The sequence below is a fragment of the Hippocampus guttulatus genome, chromosome 2 (genome assembly GCF_054856545.1).
Source record: "Hippocampus guttulatus isolate MCC_2025c chromosome 2, RoL_Hgut_1.0, whole genome shotgun sequence".
NCBI classification, from domain to species: Eukaryota; Metazoa; Chordata; class Actinopteri; order Syngnathiformes; family Syngnathidae; genus Hippocampus; species Hippocampus guttulatus.
Genome location: NC_141262.1, coordinates 23,308,132 through 23,328,752, shown reverse-complemented (window position 1 = coordinate 23,328,752; position 20,621 = coordinate 23,308,132). Strand labels below are relative to the sequence as shown.

The window sequence follows — 20,621 nt, the reverse complement described above, 5'->3', positions numbered from 1 at the left end:
AGACCTTGACATAGGAACAGAAAAACATCCACAGATAAAGCATCAAATACAGTAGATGAATAGGAAATAGTATGTAGGTTTTGGTTAATTGTTTAAAAAAAAAGGGGGTTGGGTGAGGCGAATACGATATGGACTCCTGTGCTCTTCTCTTATACAACATACAAACTGACTGAATAAAAACGCCAATGTATCAAAGATATAAATCATGATTATTTATGCCATTCAGAGAATAAGACTACAAATCGATTCTTGGCGCGGAGGAGAAAGTGGAGCTATTTTTTTAACGCCTCGCTAAAAGGAAATTACGTCAATTACACAGCTTCTGGCCCACCCATTTACCTCTGACGTAGATTTGGACCAATCACAAGCCGCTGTAGGCGGGACTACCTGTAAATGACGGCAGCCTGTTTCAATGAGAAAGCTTAGTTGTGCAGTCGACGTATATAAGAAAATTTCCCCGTAGTTTCTTTCTTTGAGATAATGTCGGCTAACAACGATGATAGGTAAGGACTTTTCGTCTGACGAAGCGAGTTGAACAAACTTGCTGGACTAGATTTTCCTCAATAAGTGTCACAAACGTATCCCCTATATGCGTATTCTCGTATTGTTTTACATTTTGCGAAAATCGTCTTGTTAAACGTAATATGGTTATGAGTTTGTGTTGGGGCCTATTAAGGGCACAAATAATCCTCACGAAATGTGCCAGTTTTCGCCACCTCGGTGTTCGCTTGTTTCACTTTGCGATTTTCTGATTGTTTGATCTGTTAGCTGTTTATTCTCTAGTGCTTTAAGCACGTACTGTACTTGTATTGGGCTACCGCTTAGGCGTTAGCTGAAGCTAATGTCGCCGGGTGGTGTAGCATGTGACTGACTGCTTGTGCCTCTCGCGGTAGGTTAGGCCTCCTGCGGAACAACTTTATAATCCGCAATCACTGTCGCGCTATGAGCAGGTTCATCGAAAAATCTGTGTGAAATTGCCACGTGTACTACGTCGTCCGTTGACTTGGAGGTCTGATGTTATACAAGGAAATATTTTGGCTTTTTCGCTGGGTGACGGTGGCACATGTTGGTGGCGGACACGCCTGTGGTAACAATGCCAGAAGAGTAGGCCGCATTCCGCCGATCGTGAGGAAAATTACACCTTGTTCCTTTTGTTTATGCGGGGGGGTATAGTGGGATTTTTTTTTCTTTTTGGGGGGATGATTGCTGACTCCGCAGCACCGACGGTGATGCCGAAGCCACACGAAAATACAAGAAGGGGGTGCTCGAAAGAAAAGTTAGTGCCGAGATGTTAAACAATGAGATTTTCTTGTTCTTTTGACACACCTCGGGACACAACTTGACTAATTGTAATTTATGGCCGAGTTATGCGGAGTGTAGCTAAATTCTAGGGCTTTAGCAAGGACGCGGTTGATTCTGGTAGCATGTCTCTCTCTTCTCCACCACCGAGCCACCATCTTGAACGCGAGAAGCTAAAATGGCGGACTTGTTTAAATGGACGTGTGTGATGTCCTTCCTCAAGTTGCCCCTTTTAATAAACGGTTGATTAAACGTGTAAAGATGTTTTACACTTTTAAGAAAACACTGAGATCTTATTAAAGTTGTTGTCTCTCCATCCAATAAGCGTGTAAAGAGACTTTACACCTTTATGAAAACAGTGACATGTCATAAAAGTTGTTGTCTGTCCACAGAGACAATGGCCCAGAAGGCATGGAGCCAGATGGTGTCATTGAGGTAAGTTTCAACTTGAGCGTCAGGTGATCCAGACATCAGTTTCGACCGGTAACACTTTTTACTCGCCCTACCTGCAGAGCAACTGGAACGATATCGTGGACAGTTTTGATGACATGAACCTGCGTGAGGAGTTGCTTCGGGGAATTTACGCCTATGGTTTTGAGAAGCCTTCTGCCATCCAACAGAGAGCTATTCTTCCTTGTATCAAGGGTGAGTTTTTAGACTGACTTCTCCCAAAATGTTTTTATAAGAATAATGGGGTCGAACATCGTACATCTTCCTGTGTCTTATTGTGCTTCAGGTTATGACGTGATTGCCCAGGCCCAGTCGGGCACCGGAAAAACTGCCACCTTTGCGATTTCCATCCTTCAACAGGTTGATGTGACGCTGAAAGGCACCCAGGCTTTGGTCTTGGCCCCCACCAGGGAGCTGGCTCAACAGGTAAAGCCTTTGGTTAGGTCACACGAGCACCAGGTTGACCGCAGTTGTTAAAATGTCATTCCCATCTGTGCTTTGAATCAGATCCAGAAAGTGGTGCTGTCTCTAGGCGACTACATGGGCGCCAGTTGCCACGCTTGCATCGGCGGCACTAACATCCGCAACGAGTCCCAGAAGCTGCAGGCAGAGTCCCCGCACATTGTGGTGGGGACCCCCGGTCGTGTCTTTGACATGTTGAACCGCAAGAACATCTGTAAGTAGGCCAACGCTGCATAATTGTAGAAAAAAAAGTTCGGCTTCAAACAATTAAGCATCTTGTTCAATGGGTGTTTCATTTTGTATTTTTTTTTTTCATTTCCTCAAATATTGGTCTATCATCCAGTACGGCCGCGCATGTCTTTTGCAGTGTCATCCCCTTGAAACAAAACTGACCGCTGTTTAAGGCTTTTATTCTTCTGTGTTGTGGATTAATGTCAGCGTTGTGAGCGAAATGCCCCACTTGAGAAAAGCTTGTCACTTTGTCAGCAATTGAAGTACATGAGCAACTTGCTGTATGGTGATGAAACCCATGCGTGTCAACTGACTCCGGAAGCCTCCTTGTGTGTTGCAACTCTGGACGGCGTTTTGCCGTCCAGAGTTCGTGGCTTGCCAGGGATCCTGAGATGTGATCACACTCACACTTCTGAATACAGCTTAACCCAAATTGCAGTTTATTGTCGCCTTGATGTCAACGGCAGGACATGGACTGATTTTATTTATTTATATTTTTAGCTTCTAAATACATCAAAATGTTTGTGCTGGATGAGGCTGATGAGATGTTGAGCCGAGGCTTCAAGGACCAGATTTACGAGATCTTCCGAAAACTGTCCGGCACCATACAGGTCAGATTGCTTCAGGGCTTGGTTTGCGAACTACGCTACATTAGTTACTTTTCTGTCTTCACAGTGTTATGCTGATTTTATTCTTTAGGTTGTCCTGCTGTCGGCCACCATGCCGGCTGATGTGTTGGAGGTCACCAAGAAGTTCATGCGCGAGCCTATTCGCATCCTGGTCAAAAGAGAGGAGCTGACCCTCGAGGGTATCCGCCAGTTCTACGTCAATGTGGAGAAAGAGGTGGGTGTGGTGGCTGGTGTGAGGTGCTGGGAATGCAGGCTCCTGAATGACCCTTGTACTCTATTCCAGGAGTGGAAGCTGGACACGCTGTGCGATCTGTACGAGACCCTGACCATCACTCAGGCCGTCATCTTCATCAACACACGGAGGAAAGTGGACTGGCTCACCGAGAAGATGCAGTCCAGGGACTTCACCGTTTCAGCCATGGTGAAGCCTCCTCCGCCTCCAAATTGTTTGCCTTCTATGGCCACTGGCTCGTGTCGCCTGTCAGGGTCGTAACGGCATTGGTGTTTGTGTTGCAGCATGGTGACATGGACCAGAAAGAGCGGGACTTGATCATGAGGGAGTTCCGTTCTGGCTCCAGTCGCGTCCTCATCACCACTGACCTGCTGGTACGTGCCTTCATTTTGCAGACACAACCGCGAGTAAAATTGGGCGCGTCATCCATTTGCAGCACCTTTCCCCAAATCGCTGCCTTAGATGTATTGAATTCCCTGTGCCTCACTTAACTGCATGGTGTTCAATTGAAACCAGTTCTGTCAACAGTTGAGTCATGGCGCGAGAGCGAAAACATGCCCAGGTTTCCCTCTCCTCCCAGCTGTTGTGTTGGTGAAGGACTGAAATTTCCTTGGTAGAGAAATTGCCGTCCGCCCTCCACTGTGCCCGGGCTCTTGTCCTGGATCGACAACTAATTGGCAGACGACATCCCCGCGGTGGCGTTCATGGGACAAATATTGAACGATGTCCCGGCTGACAACTAGCCCGTGTGTCTCTTACAGGCTCGCGGCATTGACGTGCAGCAGGTCTCTCTCGTCATCAACTACGACCTGCCGACCAACAGGGAAAACTACATCCACCGGTAAGTCGAGCTGTCCCAATCTTTAAATTAATAAGCAAACAAAAATAAAGGCGAGAGGAACTATCAAGGGCCCTTGCAGCCCTGGCAACATTGGGGAACTGAGACATTGGAATTTTGTGGGGGGGAAATCAAGTCAGATTAGATGTTCAATTATGACTTATGGCTACTATAAAAGTCAAAAAATTAAGCCAAATTGGATTTTTTAAAATTAACAGTTTGTATAGAGGACATTAAGCTTTTTATTTTTTTAACTGCACAGCTATCTCACCAAATAGGGGTTATTTAACCAAGCGTGATGTGTGGGCCGAGTTTCATGTATTTTGGCGAATGTTAAAACCAACAAAATGTGTCAGACAGAATAAAGTTTTGCTGTTTTATTAAATACGAGATTTTTTTGTCTGTACGTGGCGGTGCCATTTTGCTTTCATTTGACAACTTTTTTTAAAAATCGCCAGTGGCGATGAGTTTGCAAAGTTGGATTTTTCGTCCATGTTCGGGCCCCCAGAAATGCGGTTCTTTTTTGTTGTGGGTGGATAGGTGGATAATTCTGCAAAAACAAACGGGGCCTTGCAGCTATCGCTGCTCGGGCCCTAAAAATACACCCCAACCCACCCTATTAACCACCTTCCTTTGCCTCTCCATCAGGATTGGTCGTGGTGGTCGTTTTGGCAGAAAGGGAGTCGCCATCAACATGGTGACCCACGACGACAAGCGCGTCCTGCGGGACATCGAGACCTTCTACAACACCACCATTGAGGAGATGCCAATGAATGTGGCTGATCTTTTCTAGAAGAAAAAAAACTTGAGAGAAAAGCGAGCAAGATCCATCCGACCTCGTTCCTCCTCCCCACCTCTCCAGTTTTAAAAAGAAACAAGGAAAAAAGTCCAACTTGTGATAAATTCAAATTGATGAACTTGACCAGTTTCCCACTGGGGAAGGAACACTGCAGCCTTGATTCCTTCCCCCCCCCCCCCCCCCCCCCCCACTCCCAAATCAGTTTTTGACATGACCGAAACTCCTTTGCCAAAATAGTCTCACTGAAATTGAATTTAATGCAAACATTCCAACCTTTTTTTTTTTTCTGTGCTAATTTCATCGAAGTGACATTTTTAACCCCCACCCCTCCAAAAAGCACAATTGTTGTGACAGCATCCCAGAACAAGGACTATACGCTAACATTAAGTAGCAGCATCCATGAGGCCACCTCTTGAAGCATTTGGTGTGAACGGTGAAAAGAAACAAAAATGCAAACAGTGTTGAGGCAACCTCCAGTGTACCTAATTTGAGTCTAGCTCTTTGGGGAATTAGACTTACATAGGGCATGTTCAATAAAAAGATCTGTACAGTCAAATCAACTTTAACTGTTTGGAGCCTTTTAACTGCTGTTTCCAAATCAAGAGCAACCCCCCCAAAAAGTGGAAAAACAAGCGTTATATTTTAGAGTTGCTCTAGCAGCATCCTTACTTGTTCCCCTTTTGGCCATTGGATGGAAGATGGCTGCCATATGGAATTTTACGGTGAGTTCGGTTCATGCCGGGTTGTTATTTTCTCCCTGGTCTTCATGCATTATGGTTGAGACTGCCCCCCTTCAATCAACTGGCCGCTCCACTTTGTAGTTTGTGTATTTTTTAAAGTGTTGCATTCATTTTCTATTCAGACGGTGGCCACTTTGTGTGATCTACCTCAACAAAAATGTGTGGGTGGGTGGAATGTTTGCTGTTCTTTAAGGACCAAACTTGCAGTTCAGAGATTCCACAGCCTCTTTAAACTCTGAAAACCTGCCTGGTGGGGTATCTTGTTTGGAGGTGTATGGTGTTTTTTTATTTTGTTTTGGGAAATGGAAAAATAAATTGTTAACCTTTTCAGACAGAAGCAGTGTATCAAAATTTTCTACATTGGATTCTGTATAGTATTTATTTTTAATGGTCTTTAAGAAAATAAAGGTGTCTCCTTTATATCAGTGGAATCTGAGTTGTTGAGTGGAAGTGTAAAAATAAATTAAATGGTCTGTTGACCTTAGCTGGCAGACCCAAAGCTGAAAGGGGGAACGTCACAACTCCTTCGCTTGGCCAATCGGGTATCGAGGACACTCCCTGCTTTTGGCTGCTTATTTGGGAAAAATAAAATGTTGCGTCCCCTGAAGCTAATTGGCGGTCAACCCGTAAACTGATGAACATTGCCCGAAACGTTTACAGATGAAATAACGCGTGTAGTAATTCGTTCTAAAGGATGACAATGTTAATAATACATTCTGTCACAGACTGAACAAAGTGACGACCCAATTTAAGACTGCATTTTACTCGGTGCTATTTGAAACAACCGTCTTTATTTTGCCACTCATGGGCGTCACTGTCCCGTCTTCATTCAAATGTATCACAGGTGAGAACCAGTTCGACTTTACGTTTTATAACTCTGCCAAAGATGACAAATGTGTGAATTATGCTTACCGTTATTTCTATTCAGTCAAAATACTGCCTGCAAGATTAGTGTCGGACGGTCGGGTTCTTTCTAGCTTTAAAATATGTCGCTAATGAATTATTCTGCAGAAGGAACTCTGATCCACAAGGGGGCGCAAGTTTCCCGTGCAATCGCCAACGACTCCCACAAGAGTGATGAGTGGCTTCACCCAAATGTTTACCTTTTACACTTGTTTGACATAAAACGTAAAATGGCATGACGGCAAATTCTCACTTTTTCGTGAGGTTCGCTGCGCCATAGTACCGAGGGTGAGTAGTTCATTTTGGTTTTTGTCCTACTAAAAACTTACATTATATCTGCCTGTTTCTGCCTTCTTTTCAGAGCACCAACATGAGTGCTAGCTATGAAACGACGAATGACTTTGTTTTAGTCTCATTATACAGTGGTAGTTTTATGTACTTTTAGTTTTATTATTATAGTGGTAACTATTCTTATACAGTGGTAGTTTTATTTCAATCTGTCCTTATTGTACAATGGTAGTCTTGTACATGTCTTCTACTGTACATGAGTCTATTTCGTTAAATGTAGTCTTATTTCTCCTTTTAGGAATGGTGAGTACTTTTCCTTCATTTCAATCTTCTACAACACAACCTTTTACCTTTCACTTTAGACATTTGTAACGCCATGCTGCAACCTGCCATATGGAATGGTAAGTAATTTTACTTAATTTTAGTCTTATGATTGCTGCAATTTCCTGCCTCAATTGGTCACCACCACACGAAATAAACGCACTGTCGTTCTAGGTGGCCCCTTCTTCTTCCAGAGGCATTTTGGGAGCTACACCCCACGCACGCCCATCCCCCCTACTGGCCCATCACACACACCCCTGTCACCCCCTGTTGGGCGCTGGGTGGGGGGGATTATGCGGAGTGGGAGGCTCGTAAAAGGTCTGCCAGGCTCTTTCTGTTGTGTGACGGATGGTTGGGAGGCTGAACGGGGCCTGCTTTGCATGAGAAGAGGAGCCAGCAGAGGGGAGAATAGAGGCCTATTCAAGGAGGCCTGTCACCCTCAAATCACCCCCCCCACACACACACACACACTGCTGCCCCCCTCCTCCCTTCCTCATCCATCCCTTCATCCTTTTCATCCCTCCTCCATTTCGGCCTCCATCATCACGACCATCCTTACTTATTGATTTCATCCCCACTTCATTTCTGTTCCTTCACATTTCCCCTCCTTTCCATCAAAATCCCCCACCGCTGTCCCCTCAAAATCATCCAATAAGTTCCGTAACGTGGGAGTCAGGAGTCACCCTATTAACGCAAAAGCAAGTCATGTGACCCCGCATCCATATTTAAGGAACCGGGAGAATTTTGAACTTCTTTTATTGGTTTTATTTGTTTGTTTTTGCAGCATACTGTCAAGTTGCGCCACCATGAGGCAGAAAAAACATTCTTCACACTTTCGAGAGAGTCACAATAGTACAAACACAACATTAAATGGGTATTTCATCTTTGATTAGTTTCATGTATTTAAACATATTTTCCATGTATTGTTGAGGTTTTAATATTTATATGAATTATGAGTTATATAAAAAATGTATTTGTCTTCATTGACATATTTGCACTTACCACTTGTTCAGTAATTTGTACAGGTTATTTGTTTTTGTTTTATTTGTAATTACGTATGATTTTATCTTAGTGTATTTGCAATTATTTTAGCTTGTTTATCATTTTTATTTTCATTTCATATGTATTTTTCATTTATTTGTTTTGGTTTTTGTCTTTGCATGCGTTTGTGCCACGATGAGGTAAGCTGTAGTAGTGGTCATTTTTGGCAGAGGATAAAGAATATACGCTTGTGAGTTTTGTATATTGTGTTTCTCTATGTGTTTGTGAAATATCCATTGCTATGCTATCCGTTAGCCTGTCAATGGTGTTTTCAGTTATGAGTAAGTGTTCAGATAACTGGGGCATTCTTAAGACAGTGAGTAATTCTCTTCATTTGATATTTAGTTTTAGAGTAAAATTGAAAGTGTACGTGCAAATGGAGAGCTGGAATTTTGGATAAATTGTTGACAATTTGCCAAACGGCGACTGGCACCAAACAGCACTCGCATCATAAGCATGAGCTCGCATGTCAAAGCAAAAAAAAAAAAAAAAAAATTGGCCTTATGATCGCTTGTATCTCAAGTTTCTGGGTATGGTGAAGATAGAATATTCTTTGATTTTTCTGTATTACAGCCCTTGTAAGAAAAGGTTTGGACATCCTTGTCTGTCCACATGCTACTTTAAAAAATGCTTCCCTTCTGCCACCCTTGCCATGAGGTCTGTCGACGTTGTTTTCCAGTTCAAAAAAAATCTTGATGTTAGTTATGAAAGAATGGCAGACTGTTTTTTTTGTTTGTTTTTTGTTTTTTAAAGTGGAACTTGTGCAACTCTCACCTCGTGTTTCCCTTATTAAGATACTGGCTCGCTCGCCTTTCGCCCTAAAACGTCTTTGAGATGCAAATAGTCGCACTCACTCCTGATTGGTCGGCTGCAGGCCGGCTGGAGAAAGGAACTGAGCGGGAGGCCAGGGGGGGGGGGGGGGTGCAAGTTGGGTTTGAATCGGGAGAGTGCGCTCGAACAACAAGTGCTTCAGAATAACAAGTTGCGGCGAAGAGAGACAAGTATTTTGTTTATTTATGTATTTATTTTTATCTTCGAAGCGTTTCTGCTTAAAACAAACAGGACAAAATAAAGTGCATGTTTTTATTTTGACGGACTTGAAGAAAACGCCTGTCCGGTACGCGTCGAGGCTAATTAGTTAACTCGGTTCACCCGGTGCTCCCGCGCAAGTTGCGGGAACACCAGGTGGACTTTGCCGGCCAGGTGCACGGCGACTCCGCGAGAGACGAAAAAAACTCGGCGTTGCACTAGAATCTTCAGCTTGAGCGTGGAGCATGTACAGCATGATGGAACACGAGTTGAAGCCCGGCGGGCAGCCGGTGCACCACGCGGCGCAGGGGATGTCACCGGCCCCTCCGGGCAGCATGACTCCGGGCAATGGCCTGCCTCACCCGGGCTCCAAAAGCGCCCTGCAGGCCCCCGGCGGGGGCGACCCCATGGATAAAGTCAAGCGACCCATGAACGCCTTCATGGTGTGGTCCCGCGGCCAAAGGCGCAAGATGGCCCAAGAGAACCCCAAAATGCACAACTCCGAGATCAGTAAGCGTCTGGGCGCCGAGTGGAAGCTGTTGAGCGACGCCGAGAAACGGCCGTTCATCGATGAGGCCAAGCGGCTGCGGGCCGTGCACATGAAGGAGTACCCGGACTACAAGTACAAGCCCCGGCGCAAGAGCAAACCAGCGCTCAAGAAGGACGCGGTGCAGGTGCCCAAGTACCCACTGGCCGCCGGCAATTTACTCGTGACGCAAGGACAGGGAGCCAGCCCCAGGATGGAGAGCTACGCCTGGGGCCCCGCGGGCGGCTACCCGGGCATGCAGGGCGAGGCGCTCGGCTACACGCAGCAGCTGCACCGGTACGACCTGTCGGCCCTCCAGTACCCCCCCGCCATGACCGCCGCCCAGACTTACATGAACGGAAACAACTCGTACAGGTGAGCTCACCACTAACTTCATTGTATGCACAAGGCTCTTTTGAAAGAGCGCCAATGTTGGGAAAAATGGCTCTTTGGCGCGTGATGTATAAAAAAAAAAAAAAAAAAAGTTTTTCATAACACTAATAAGATCACGAAATGTTACAGGGCAAGAAAATGCCTGCATGTATTTCTTTTAGTTTTTATTGAAGCAAAGACTTAAACCATACATTCGTTTCAATATATATATCAACCAAAAAAAGCTAAGACTGAAAAAACGGTCACCTAAACTCCAAGACTCATTGATATGTTTTTTAATGTATACAAATACGTTTTAAAGTGACTGTTTTATATAGATATGTCTGACTTTACAGCATACTTTCAGTAACATGTTGTCTTTCAATCCGTTTTTTTAACACTTAACATTTTGTCCGTAAAATCTTTTTTTCAAATCTTCAAAAAAATAAATATCACCAACAGTGCCAATTCTTGAATGACGGTTAATGCACATTACATGAAATGTGAGCAATATTCCATTTTTAGAGTCAAAATAAATATGCCGCAGAAGCGCTCATATTCAATTTAGCACCCATTTGGAGCCTCTATAGAGAAGCTGTCCCACCAAATATTTGGCAAGCAATTTGAAACTTTTTTCAATATAATTTTTTTTGTTTGAATTATTTTATTTGTAAACTGTGTCAATGCACATATGAGGCAAGTGTGTCATCCTACTTGTTCTGAATGCACCACATTCATCCTGGCCCGTGTCTGGAATGTTGATCAGGAATATTCGATGATGCGTGTGTGTGGTCTGGTTACCCACAATGCATCAGTGCTATCTCAACGCCTTACCCCTAATAGACGCCTGCTACTCTCTGCAGTTGAGTAAATGTCGATTGTAACATATACAAATATTAAAAATGCATTTGTGCATGTAAAGACGATTGCCCATAAATGCCTCATGAGGCATCAGATTCACTCTGCAATGGAGTGAATAAATACAAAGTATTTATGATAGAAAACATGGATGTATCTAAGGGCCACCTTTGCGCAAAATTAAAAAAAAAAAAACTGTACTTGCTACAGTTGAGCAAATTCATTTATCAATGCCGTGCCCTATATAAAAGCTCTTTAAGTTGCTGGGTCAAAAATAACAAAATTTTGGTCATATTTTGGACCGACCCAGTACTTGGGTCAATTTCACCCTAACTTTCTGGATTGTTTTGAATAAAACAACCAATTTTTTAGAAAGCAACCCGGAGTTGGATCATGTTTAATTTTTTTTTTTGGTACATAATTTGTTTTTTGAGCCAGCAGTTTAATGGTTGAACTTTCTGCAGCTGACTAAACGTTATGAGTACCTCTTATTGGTTGAGAAATCTATTCCACATGAATAAATGTTTTGTGTAGCTGTTTCTGCTGTTAAGTGTAATTTATATCAATTTTAAAATGCACATTGATGTTAACACTTCAAACATTTCTGCGCAAAAAAAGACTCCACCCAATAAAAGTTTTGCCCTTAATATATGCTTGCGACCCTGTATAGTGAAATGCTCATTTTTAAATCAAACTGTATAAAATACTAACATGTAAAACGCCATAGACGGGCTAACAGAATGAGCATGCTGCAGCTTTGACACATGGAGCAGCAATGCATACAAACAGAGCATGCACACTTATTTAAAATGTGATCCTTTTTTTGTTTTTTGTTTTTTTGCCGCTGCTAACTCTTGTCACTAAAATCCCCCACAGCCCGATGTCGTACAGCAGCAGCCCCCAGCAGCCCAGCCCGGTCCCCATGTCCATGGTGAAAGCAGAGCCCATGTCCCACTCGCCCCCGACACCCACCCATCACCGGGGCCCCCTGCAGGGCGACCTGCGCGATATGATCAGCATGTACATCCCGGGGGGCGGTGATGGCAACGACCCGGCGGGGGGAGCCGCTCCCAGGGCCTACGCCGGCGTCCAGCAGCACTACCTCACTGGCACCGTACCCCTAACACACATCTAGTTGAACGTCACGGGACAATCTGCACTCACGGCCAATGCCGCTCCTTCGGGTGTATTCATTCTGCATTGTACATTGTTTTTAATACTCTTTTAGTTTTTCTCTTTTTAAAAATACAAATTAGATGAGCTTGCAAATGCTGCATTTTGAGTAGCTTTATGTCACGGGCGGTGAAGCACTTTTCTCGCCCCCCCCCTCCCCCACACGCCTGTTTTAGATTTGATGTGTAAAGACGATGTATCCTGCTAATTTTGCTGTTTAACCTCACCTATGGCCCACTGAGTCGCTTTCCAAACCAGTCGCGCCCAACCTCGCTGGAATTTTATTTTAGAAAGGTCTCACGGCACACGATGAATTGTCACTAAATTATACATACTGAAAATAATGATCAATTTATTCACAAATATGCTTTTCCTGTTGTACGAATGCCCATTGGTGGCAGGTTAACTGTACCTTCTGTCATCTAGTGGAAGAGCATAGAATTCTTCATGACGTGACTTTTTTTCCACGCAAGTGAAATTTGATCACTTGGTTGTGAATCATTGTTGTAAACCCAACAAGCATGGTTTTTTTGTTTTTTTTAAGTTAGTTCCCCTCAAACCAGTGGCTACCATAAACACCATGCATGTTTGTATATACTGTACAGTACATAGATGCTGCTATGGACCTAAATTTGGTTTACATCTCCATCCATTACTAATGATAGTATTGGCCCGAATATAAGACGGCCCTGATTATAAGTCGACCCCCTTTTTTTCAAGACTCGTTTGAAAAAAGAGTTTTTGAACACCAAATACATTTTTATACAGAAAATAATTACAATACATCTGAAACAAATGATTGTAACTATATATTTGAGAGAAAAAGCATGTTATTTTGCCTCATTCAAATCTTAATATCCGAACATTTAAATATGTAAACTAAAGTGCAATCACATTCGTAAATGAATGGCTTCTGATGTTTGAAATGTACTACATAACTTCTCAGCTGCCGGTTAACCTGGCCGATCTTCGACCCACTTTTCTCCAGATTGTCGCTACGTTTCTCCATTTTCTGTTATCTCTTCTATTATTTTCTTTTTTCTTTCTTACCGCTATATTTTATTTTTCTTCTTCGTGCTACCGCTATTTTTATTTTTATTCTTCGTGACAGGGGTTCGCTTTGGCCTGGGGAGTCAAGTTCAGCATTCGCTTCAATATCTGGCGCCATATAGCGTCGTAAATGGGTATAATGTCTCGACCCCGAATATAAGACGACCCCAACTTTTTCAGTCTTATTTCAATGCAAAGAACACAGTCTTATATTTGGGCCAATATGGTACTGTACATATTTTTTTAAAAATGTCATGTGTGAATGTTTACATTTTAACATTTTTTTATCCTTTCTATAGAAGCCACTCTGCGGTTTAGTTATTGTATCTAGAACTCTTGTAAATAATGTACACATTTTCGACTCTTATACTAAGAGTCTTAATGCTTTTTTTGATTAAAAAAATCTTTATGGCTTTCATGACTATTAATAAAAAGTAAAAGTCACTGTGTCTTCATTCATATACTTATTTATATGTACATAGGCATATTAGTGTGGCTTGGTGTGTTTACATGTAGTCAGGAGCAAAGCATTGCGTGAAAAATGTATTTGTAATGTGTAGTTGAAAAATGTACAGTAAGGTTTTTAAAAACGTGTTTTATAAAATGCGTATGAGTAGCAACGTTTTTGAAAACTGTGAAGGAAGGCATTTTTTGCAACATTATATAGCAAGAACATTTTTTAGTGTTGGGTGGTAAGGCCCCAGTCAGCAACGGCATCTGGCCCGCATTCGGCATGAAGCTGGCACAGCTGGCCTTGAGTCGGTTGGCACTGGCATAATGCATGTGGGCCCAACACGGCCCAGGAGTGGCAAAGGAGGCACTGGCTTGACTCTGACAAACCAGATGAGGGCCAGTTGTGGAGTGAAGTATTTGGGCCAGAAATCAATTTACAACTCCGGCCCATATATGGCCAGCCAGTATTGAGCCACCCTTAAATGCAGTTTCAGATTTATTTTTTCAACACACAGCCTTGTTTTACAACTGCACAACGATGCGGAATTCCATTCATCACACACACACACACACACACACACGCGTGCGCGAGGTTCAATCAGGCCCGCAGGATAATTTAAAAATGAAAAAAATGCATAAAAGACCCAGAATTAATATTTTTAATAAGATGCAATTCAATTAGTATCCGCTAGGGGACACTGTTTCGACCAGAGAAGAAGACAACAGCAGCCTCAGTCAGTCACTGAGACAGACCCATGACAGCAGACGCTATCAAGAGCACTCTCACATTTACAATTTAATAGCACTCTCCTTAGTTTGTAAGGTGTAGGCAGGGATTACATTTAGATTTTATATGCAGTTGTAAATGGTTTAAAACATCCTTTCTTTATACATCTTGTTTAATCATAAAGTGCATTACTATATTTTTCAATACCAATTACTTGTTAAAGTTTGTAAAATCAGTGGGATCAGTTGCAATGCATATATGTGAATGATAAAAGTGAATTGCACATTTGTTGAAGGAAATGTAAGGTGCTTCATGAAATGTTTTGTAGAAGATACGTTCATTAAATTTCAACATTTTCCAAATGTTCTTGTGCTTCTTTATACCAAAACAAAGGAAAGATATTTATTTTGGTTGTTTATAGAAAAGTATGGTATCATTTTAATGGTCCGGTCCACTTGACATCTACCGAGGCCGTATGTAGCCCACCATGTGAAATGAATTTGACACCAGTGATGTATAGTAAGAAGTTTTTAGCCGCAAAAAACAACCATGTACAGAAAGGAGTTTTTAGCCGAAAAAAAACGACCATGTGTAGTAAGGTGTTTTTAGCCGGAAAAAAACGACCATATATATAGTAAGGCGTTTTTAGCGGAAAAACAAACGACCATGTATAGTAAGGTGTTTTTAGACGAAACAAAAGACCATGATTGTTGGGCGTTTTTCAACCAAAAAAAGACCATGTATAGTAAGGCGTTTTTAGCCAAAAAAAAACGACCATGTATATAGTAAGGCGTTTTTCGACGAAAAAAACGACCATGTATAGTAAGGCGTTTTTAGCCGAAAAAAAGGACCATAAATAGTAAGGCGTTTTTTAACCGAAAAAAATGACCATGTATAGTAAGCCGTTTTTAGCCGAAAAAAAAGGACCATGTATGGTAAAGCGTTTTTAGCCGAAAAAAAAAAACGACCATGAACAGTAAGGCGTTTCTAGCCTAAAAAAACCGACCATATGTAGTAAGTCGTTTTTAGCCGAAAACCCCCCCGACCATGTATAGTCAGGCGTTTTTAGCCGAAAAAGAGGACCATGGATAGTAAGGCGTTTTTAGTCGAAAAAAATGACCATGTTTAGTAAGGCGTTTTGAGCCCAAAAAAACGACCATGTATAGTAAGGCGTTTTTAGCCGAGATAAAGGACCATAAATAGTAAGGCGTTTTTTAACCGAAAAAAATGACCATGTATAGGAAGCCGTTTTTAGCCGAAAAAAAGGACCATGTATGGTAAAGCGTTTTTAGCCGAAAAAAACCGACCATATATAGTAAGGCGTTTTTAGCCGAAAAAACCCCCCACCATGTATAGTCAGGCGTTTTTAGCCGAAAAAAAGGACCATGGATAGTAAAGCGTTTTTAGTCGAAAAAAATGACCATGTTTAGTAAGGCGTTTTGAGCCGAAAAAAACGACAATGTATAGTAAGGCGTTTTAAGCCGAAAAAAAGGACCATAAATAGTAAGGCGTTTTTTAACCAAAAAAAAATGACCAAGTATAGTAAGCCGTTTTTAGCCGAAAAAAAAGGACCATGTATGGTAAAGCGTTTTTAGCCGGAAAAAACCGACCATATGTAGTAAGGCGTTTTTAGCCGGAAAAAAAACGACCATGTATAGTCAGGCGTTTTATGCCGAAAAAAAGGACCATGGATAGTAAGGCGTTTTTAGTCGAAAAAAATGACCATGTTTAGTAAGGCGTTTTGAGCCGAAAAAAACGACCATGTATAGGAAGCCGTTTTTAGCCGAAAACAAAGGACCATGTATGGTAAAGCGTTTTTAGCGGAAAAAAAACGACCATGAACAGTAAGGCGTTTTTAGCCGAAAAAAACCCGACCATATGTAGTAAGGCGTTTTTAGCGGAGATAAAAACGACCATGTATAGTCAGGCGTTTTTAGTCGAAAAAAATGACCATGTTTAGTAAGGCGTTTTTAGCCGAAAAAAACGACAATGAACAGTAAGGCGTTTTTAGCCGAAAAAAACCGACCATATGTAGTAAGGCGTTTTTAGCCGAAAAAAAGGACCATAAATAGTAAGGCGTTTTTTAACCGAAAAAAATGACCATGTGTAGGAAGCTGTTTTTAGCCGAAAAAAAAGGACCATGTATGGTAAAGCGTTTTTAGCCGAAAAAAAACGACCATGAACAGTAAGGCATTTTTAGCCGAAAAAAACCGACCATATGTAGTAAGGCGTTTTTAGCCGAAAAAAAAACGACCATGTATTGTCAGGCGTTTCATGCCGAAAAAAAGGACCATGGATAGTAAGGCGTTTTTAGCCGAAAAAAACTGACCATGTGGAGTAAGGCGTTTTTAGCCCAAAAAAACGACCATGTATATATAGTAAGGCATTTTTAGCCGAAAAAAAGGACCATAAATAGTAAGGCGTTTTTAGCCGAAAAACCCCCAACCATGTCTAGTAAGCCGTTTTTAGACGAAAAAAAACGACCATGTATATATAGTAAGGTGTTTTTAGCCGAAAAAAACGACCATGTGTAGTAAGGCGTTTTTAGCCAAAACCCCCCCCATCATGTATAGTCAGGGGTTTTTAGCCGAAAAAAGGACCACAAATAGTAAGGCGTTTTTTAACCGAAAAAAATGACCATGTATGGTCAGGCGTTTTTAGCCGAAAAAAATGACCATGGATAGTAAGGCGTTTTTAGCCGAAAAAAATGACCATGTTTAGTAAGGCGTTTTGAGCCGAAAAAAACGACCATGTATAGTAAGGCGTTTTTAGCCGAAAAAAAGGACCATGAACAGTAAGGCGTTTTTAGCCGAAAAAAACCGACCATGTGTAGTAAGGCGTTTTTCGCCGAAAAAAAAGACCATGTATAGTAAGGCGTTTTAGAACGAAAAAAAAAAAACGACCACGTATAGTGAGGCGTTTTTAGCCGAAAGAAAAACAACCATGTATAGTCAGGCGTTTTTCGCCGAAAAAAAGGACCATGAACAGTAAGGCGTTTTTAGCCGAAAAAAACCGACCATGTGTAGTAAGGCGTTTTTAGCCGAAAAAAAACGACCATGTGTAGTAAGACGATTTTAGCCGAAAAAAAAAACGACCATGTATAGTCAGGCGCTTTTGGCCGAAAAAAAAACGACCATGTATAGTAAGGCGTTTTTAGATGAAAAAAAAGACCATGTGTAGTAAGGCGTTTTTAGCCGAAAAAAAGGACCATGAATAGTCAGGCGTTTCTAGCCCAAAAAAACGACCATATATAGTAAGACGTTTTTAGCCGAAACAAACGACCATGTATAGTAAAGCGTTTTTCGCCGAAAAAAAAGACCATGTATAGTAAGGCGTTTTAGAACGAAACAAAAAAAACGACCACGTATAGTAAAGCGTTTTTAGCCGAAAGAAAAACAACCATGTATAGTCAGGCGTTTTTCGCCGAAAAAAAAGACCATAAATAGTAAGGCGTTTTTAGTCGAAAAAACGACCATGTCGAGTAAGGCGTTTTTAGCCAACAAAAATGACCATGTATAGTAAGGCGTTTTTCGATTAAAATAACGGCCATGGATAAGGCGTTTTTAGCCGAAAAAAAACAATCATGTATAGTAAGATGTTTTTAGCTGAAAAAAAGGACCATGAATAATAAGGCATTTTTAGCCGAACCCCCCCCCCCCCCCCCCCCCGGCAGAGAACGCCTTACTATACATGGTCCTTTTATTCCGATAAAAACGCCTTACTGTACATGGTTGTTTTTTTTCCGGCTAAAAACGCCTTACTACACATGGTCGTTTGTTTTCGGCTAAAAAGGCCTTACTACACATGGTCGTTTCTTTTCGGCTAAAAACGCCTTACTAGACATGGCCGTTTTTTTTTTTGTTAAAACGCCTCACTGTTCATGGTCGTTTTTTTCGGGTTAAAATGCCTTACTATAAATGGTCGTTATTTAAGGGTTAAAACGCCTTTTCATACATGGTCGTTTTTTTTTTTAGTTAAAACGCCTCACTGTTCATGGTCTTTTTTTTTCGGCACAAAACGCCTTACTATACATGGTCGTTTTTTTGGGCTAAAAACACTTTACAATACATGGTGTTTTTTTTCGTCGAAAAACAGCTTACTATACAGTACATGGTCATTTTTTTTGGGCTAAAAACGCCTTACTATACGTGGTCGTTTTTTTCGGCACAAAACGCCTTACTATACATGGTCGTTTTTTTGGGCTAAAAACACCTTACAATACAGGGTCGTTTTTTTCATCGAAAAACGGCTAACTATACAGTACATGGTCGTTTTTTTCGCGTTAAAATGCCTTGCTATACATGGTCGTTATTTTTGGGTTACTTTTTTTAGGCTAAAACGCCTTATTATACGTGGTCGTTTTTTTCGGCTAAAAATAATAATAATAATAATAATAGATTTTATTTATAAGCGCCTTTCAAGACACCCAAGGACACTTTACAATAACAAAAAACACAAAACAATACGGGTTGAGCAGCGGCAGCCAAAACGCGCCAGCGTTCACTCAACCCGAAAGTCAGAAATGCCTTACTATACATGGTCGTTATTTTCGGCTAAAAACACCTTACAATACATGGTCGTTTTTTTCGTCGAAAAACGGCTTACTATACATGGTAATTTTTTTAGGCTAAAAACGCCTTACTATACTGTATGTGGTCGTTTTTTTCGGCTAAAAATGCCTTACTATACATGGTCGTTTTTTTCGGCTAAAAACGGCTTACTATACAGTACATGGTCATTTTTTTGGGCTAAAAACGCCTTACTATACGTGGTCGTTTTTTTCGGCACAAAACGCCTTACTATACATGGTCGTTTTTTGGGCTAAAAACACCTTACAATACATGGTCGTTTTTTTCATCGAAAAACGGCTAACTATACAGTACACGGTCGTTTTTTTCGCGTTAAAATGCCTTGCTATACATGGTCGTTATTTTCGGGTTGAAACGCCTTATTATACATGGTCGTTTATTTTAGTTAAAACGCCTCACTGTTCATGGTTGTTTTTTTCGGCTCAAAACGCCTTACTATACATGGTCGTTTTTTTAGCTGAAAACACCTTACAATACATGGTCATTTTTTTTTGTCGAAAAACGGCTTAATATTCATGGTAATTTTTTTAGGCTAAAAACGCCTTACTATACATGGTCGTTTTTTTCGGCTAAAAACGCCTTAGTAAACATGGTCGTTTTTTTCGGCTAAAAACGCCTTACTATTCATGGTCATTTTTTAGGCTAAAAACGCCTTACTATACGTGGTCGTTTTTTTCGGCTAAAAACGCCTTACTATACATGGTCGTTTTTTTCGGCTAAAAACGCCTTATTATACATGGTCGTTTATTTTAGTTAAAACGCCTCACTCTTCATGGTCGTTTTTTTTCGGCTTAAAACACTGTACAATACATGGTCGTTTTTTTCGTCGAAAAATGGCTTACTATACATGGTCATTTTTTTAGGCTAAAACGCCTTACAATACATGGTCGTTTTTTTCGTCGAAAAACGGCTTACTATACATGGTAATTTTTTTAGGCTAAAAACGCCTTACTATACTGTACGTGGTCGTTTTTTTTTGGGCTAAAAATGCCTTACTCTACATGGTCGTTTTTTTCGGCTAAAAACGCCTTACTATATGTGGTCGTTTTTTTCGGCTAAAAACGCCTTACTATACATGGTCGTTTTTTTCGGCTAAAAACGCCTGACTAAACATGGTCGTTTTTCGTCGTCTCAAAACGCCTTACTATACATGGTCGTTTTTTTTTGACGAAAAACGGCTTACTATACATGGTCATTTTTTTAGGCTAAAAACGCCTTATACGTGGTCGTTTTTTTCGGCTAAAAACACCTTACTATACATGGTCGTTTTTTTCGGCTAAAAACGCCTTACTATATGTGGTCGTTTTTTTCGGCTAAAAACGCCTTACTATACATGGTCGTTTTTTTCGGCTAAAAACGCCTGACTAAACATGGTTGTTTTTCGTCGTCTCAAAACGCCTTACTATACATGGTCGTTTTTTTTGACGAAAAACGGCTTACTATACATGGTAATTTTTTTAGGCTAAAAACGCCTTATACATGGTCGTTTTTTTCGGCTAAAAACACCTAACTATACATGGTCGTTTTTTTCGGCTAAAAACGCTTTACTATACATGGTCGTTTTTTTCCGGCCGAAAACGACTTACTATACATGGTCTTTTTTTTCGGCTA

At 41.4% G+C, this 20,621-nt stretch overlaps 2 protein-coding genes and 1 non-coding gene across 3 annotated transcripts; all 3 read left to right on the top strand.

Moving 5' to 3' along the window:
• Positions 1-433: 433 nt before the first annotated feature.
• Positions 434-6,100, top strand: LOC147209082 (eukaryotic initiation factor 4A-I-like). Its single transcript, XM_086104678.1, has 11 exons — positions 434-503; positions 1,692-1,734; positions 1,812-1,944; positions 2,036-2,175; positions 2,257-2,425; positions 2,944-3,053; positions 3,142-3,285; positions 3,355-3,492; positions 3,588-3,677; positions 4,065-4,144; positions 4,790-6,100. The coding sequence occupies exons 1-11, from the start codon at positions 481-483 to the stop codon at positions 4,932-4,934; spliced, it is 1,215 nt and encodes a 404-aa protein (XP_085960804.1). The 5' UTR covers positions 434-480; the 3' UTR covers positions 4,935-6,100.
• LOC147209083 (small nucleolar RNA SNORD10) lies at positions 2,723-2,863 on the top strand. Its single transcript, XR_015100325.1, has one exon. It is a non-coding gene; the product is annotated as a small nucleolar RNA SNORD10 (small nucleolar RNA).
• Positions 6,101-9,188: 3,088 nt separating the features above from the next.
• Positions 9,189-13,685, top strand: LOC147209081 (transcription factor Sox-19a-like). The gene is made up of 2 exons (XM_086104668.1): positions 9,189-10,163; positions 11,895-13,685. The coding sequence occupies exons 1-2, from the start codon at positions 9,508-9,510 to the stop codon at positions 12,151-12,153; spliced, it is 915 nt and encodes a 304-aa protein (XP_085960794.1). The 5' UTR covers positions 9,189-9,507; the 3' UTR covers positions 12,154-13,685.
• Positions 13,686-20,621: the final 6,936 nt, after the last annotated feature.

Excerpts from the sequence above, each read along its gene's own strand:
- LOC147209082 (XM_086104678.1), top strand. The coding sequence starts at position 481 with ATGTCGGCTAACAACGATGATAG. Across the intron at positions 3,286-3,354 it reads ACGTCAATGTGGAGAAAGAG|GAGTGGAAGCTGGACACGCT; the intron begins GTGGGTGTGGTG and ends ACTCTATTCCAG. Across the intron at positions 4,145-4,789 it reads AGGGAAAACTACATCCACCG|GATTGGTCGTGGTGGTCGTT; the intron begins GTAAGTCGAGCT and ends CCTCTCCATCAG.
- LOC147209081 (XM_086104668.1), top strand. The coding sequence starts at position 9,508 with ATGTACAGCATGATGGAACACGAGTTGAAGCCCGGCGGGCAGCCGGTG. Across the intron at positions 10,164-11,894 it reads AACGGAAACAACTCGTACAG|CCCGATGTCGTACAGCAGCA; the intron begins GTGAGCTCACCA and ends AATCCCCCACAG.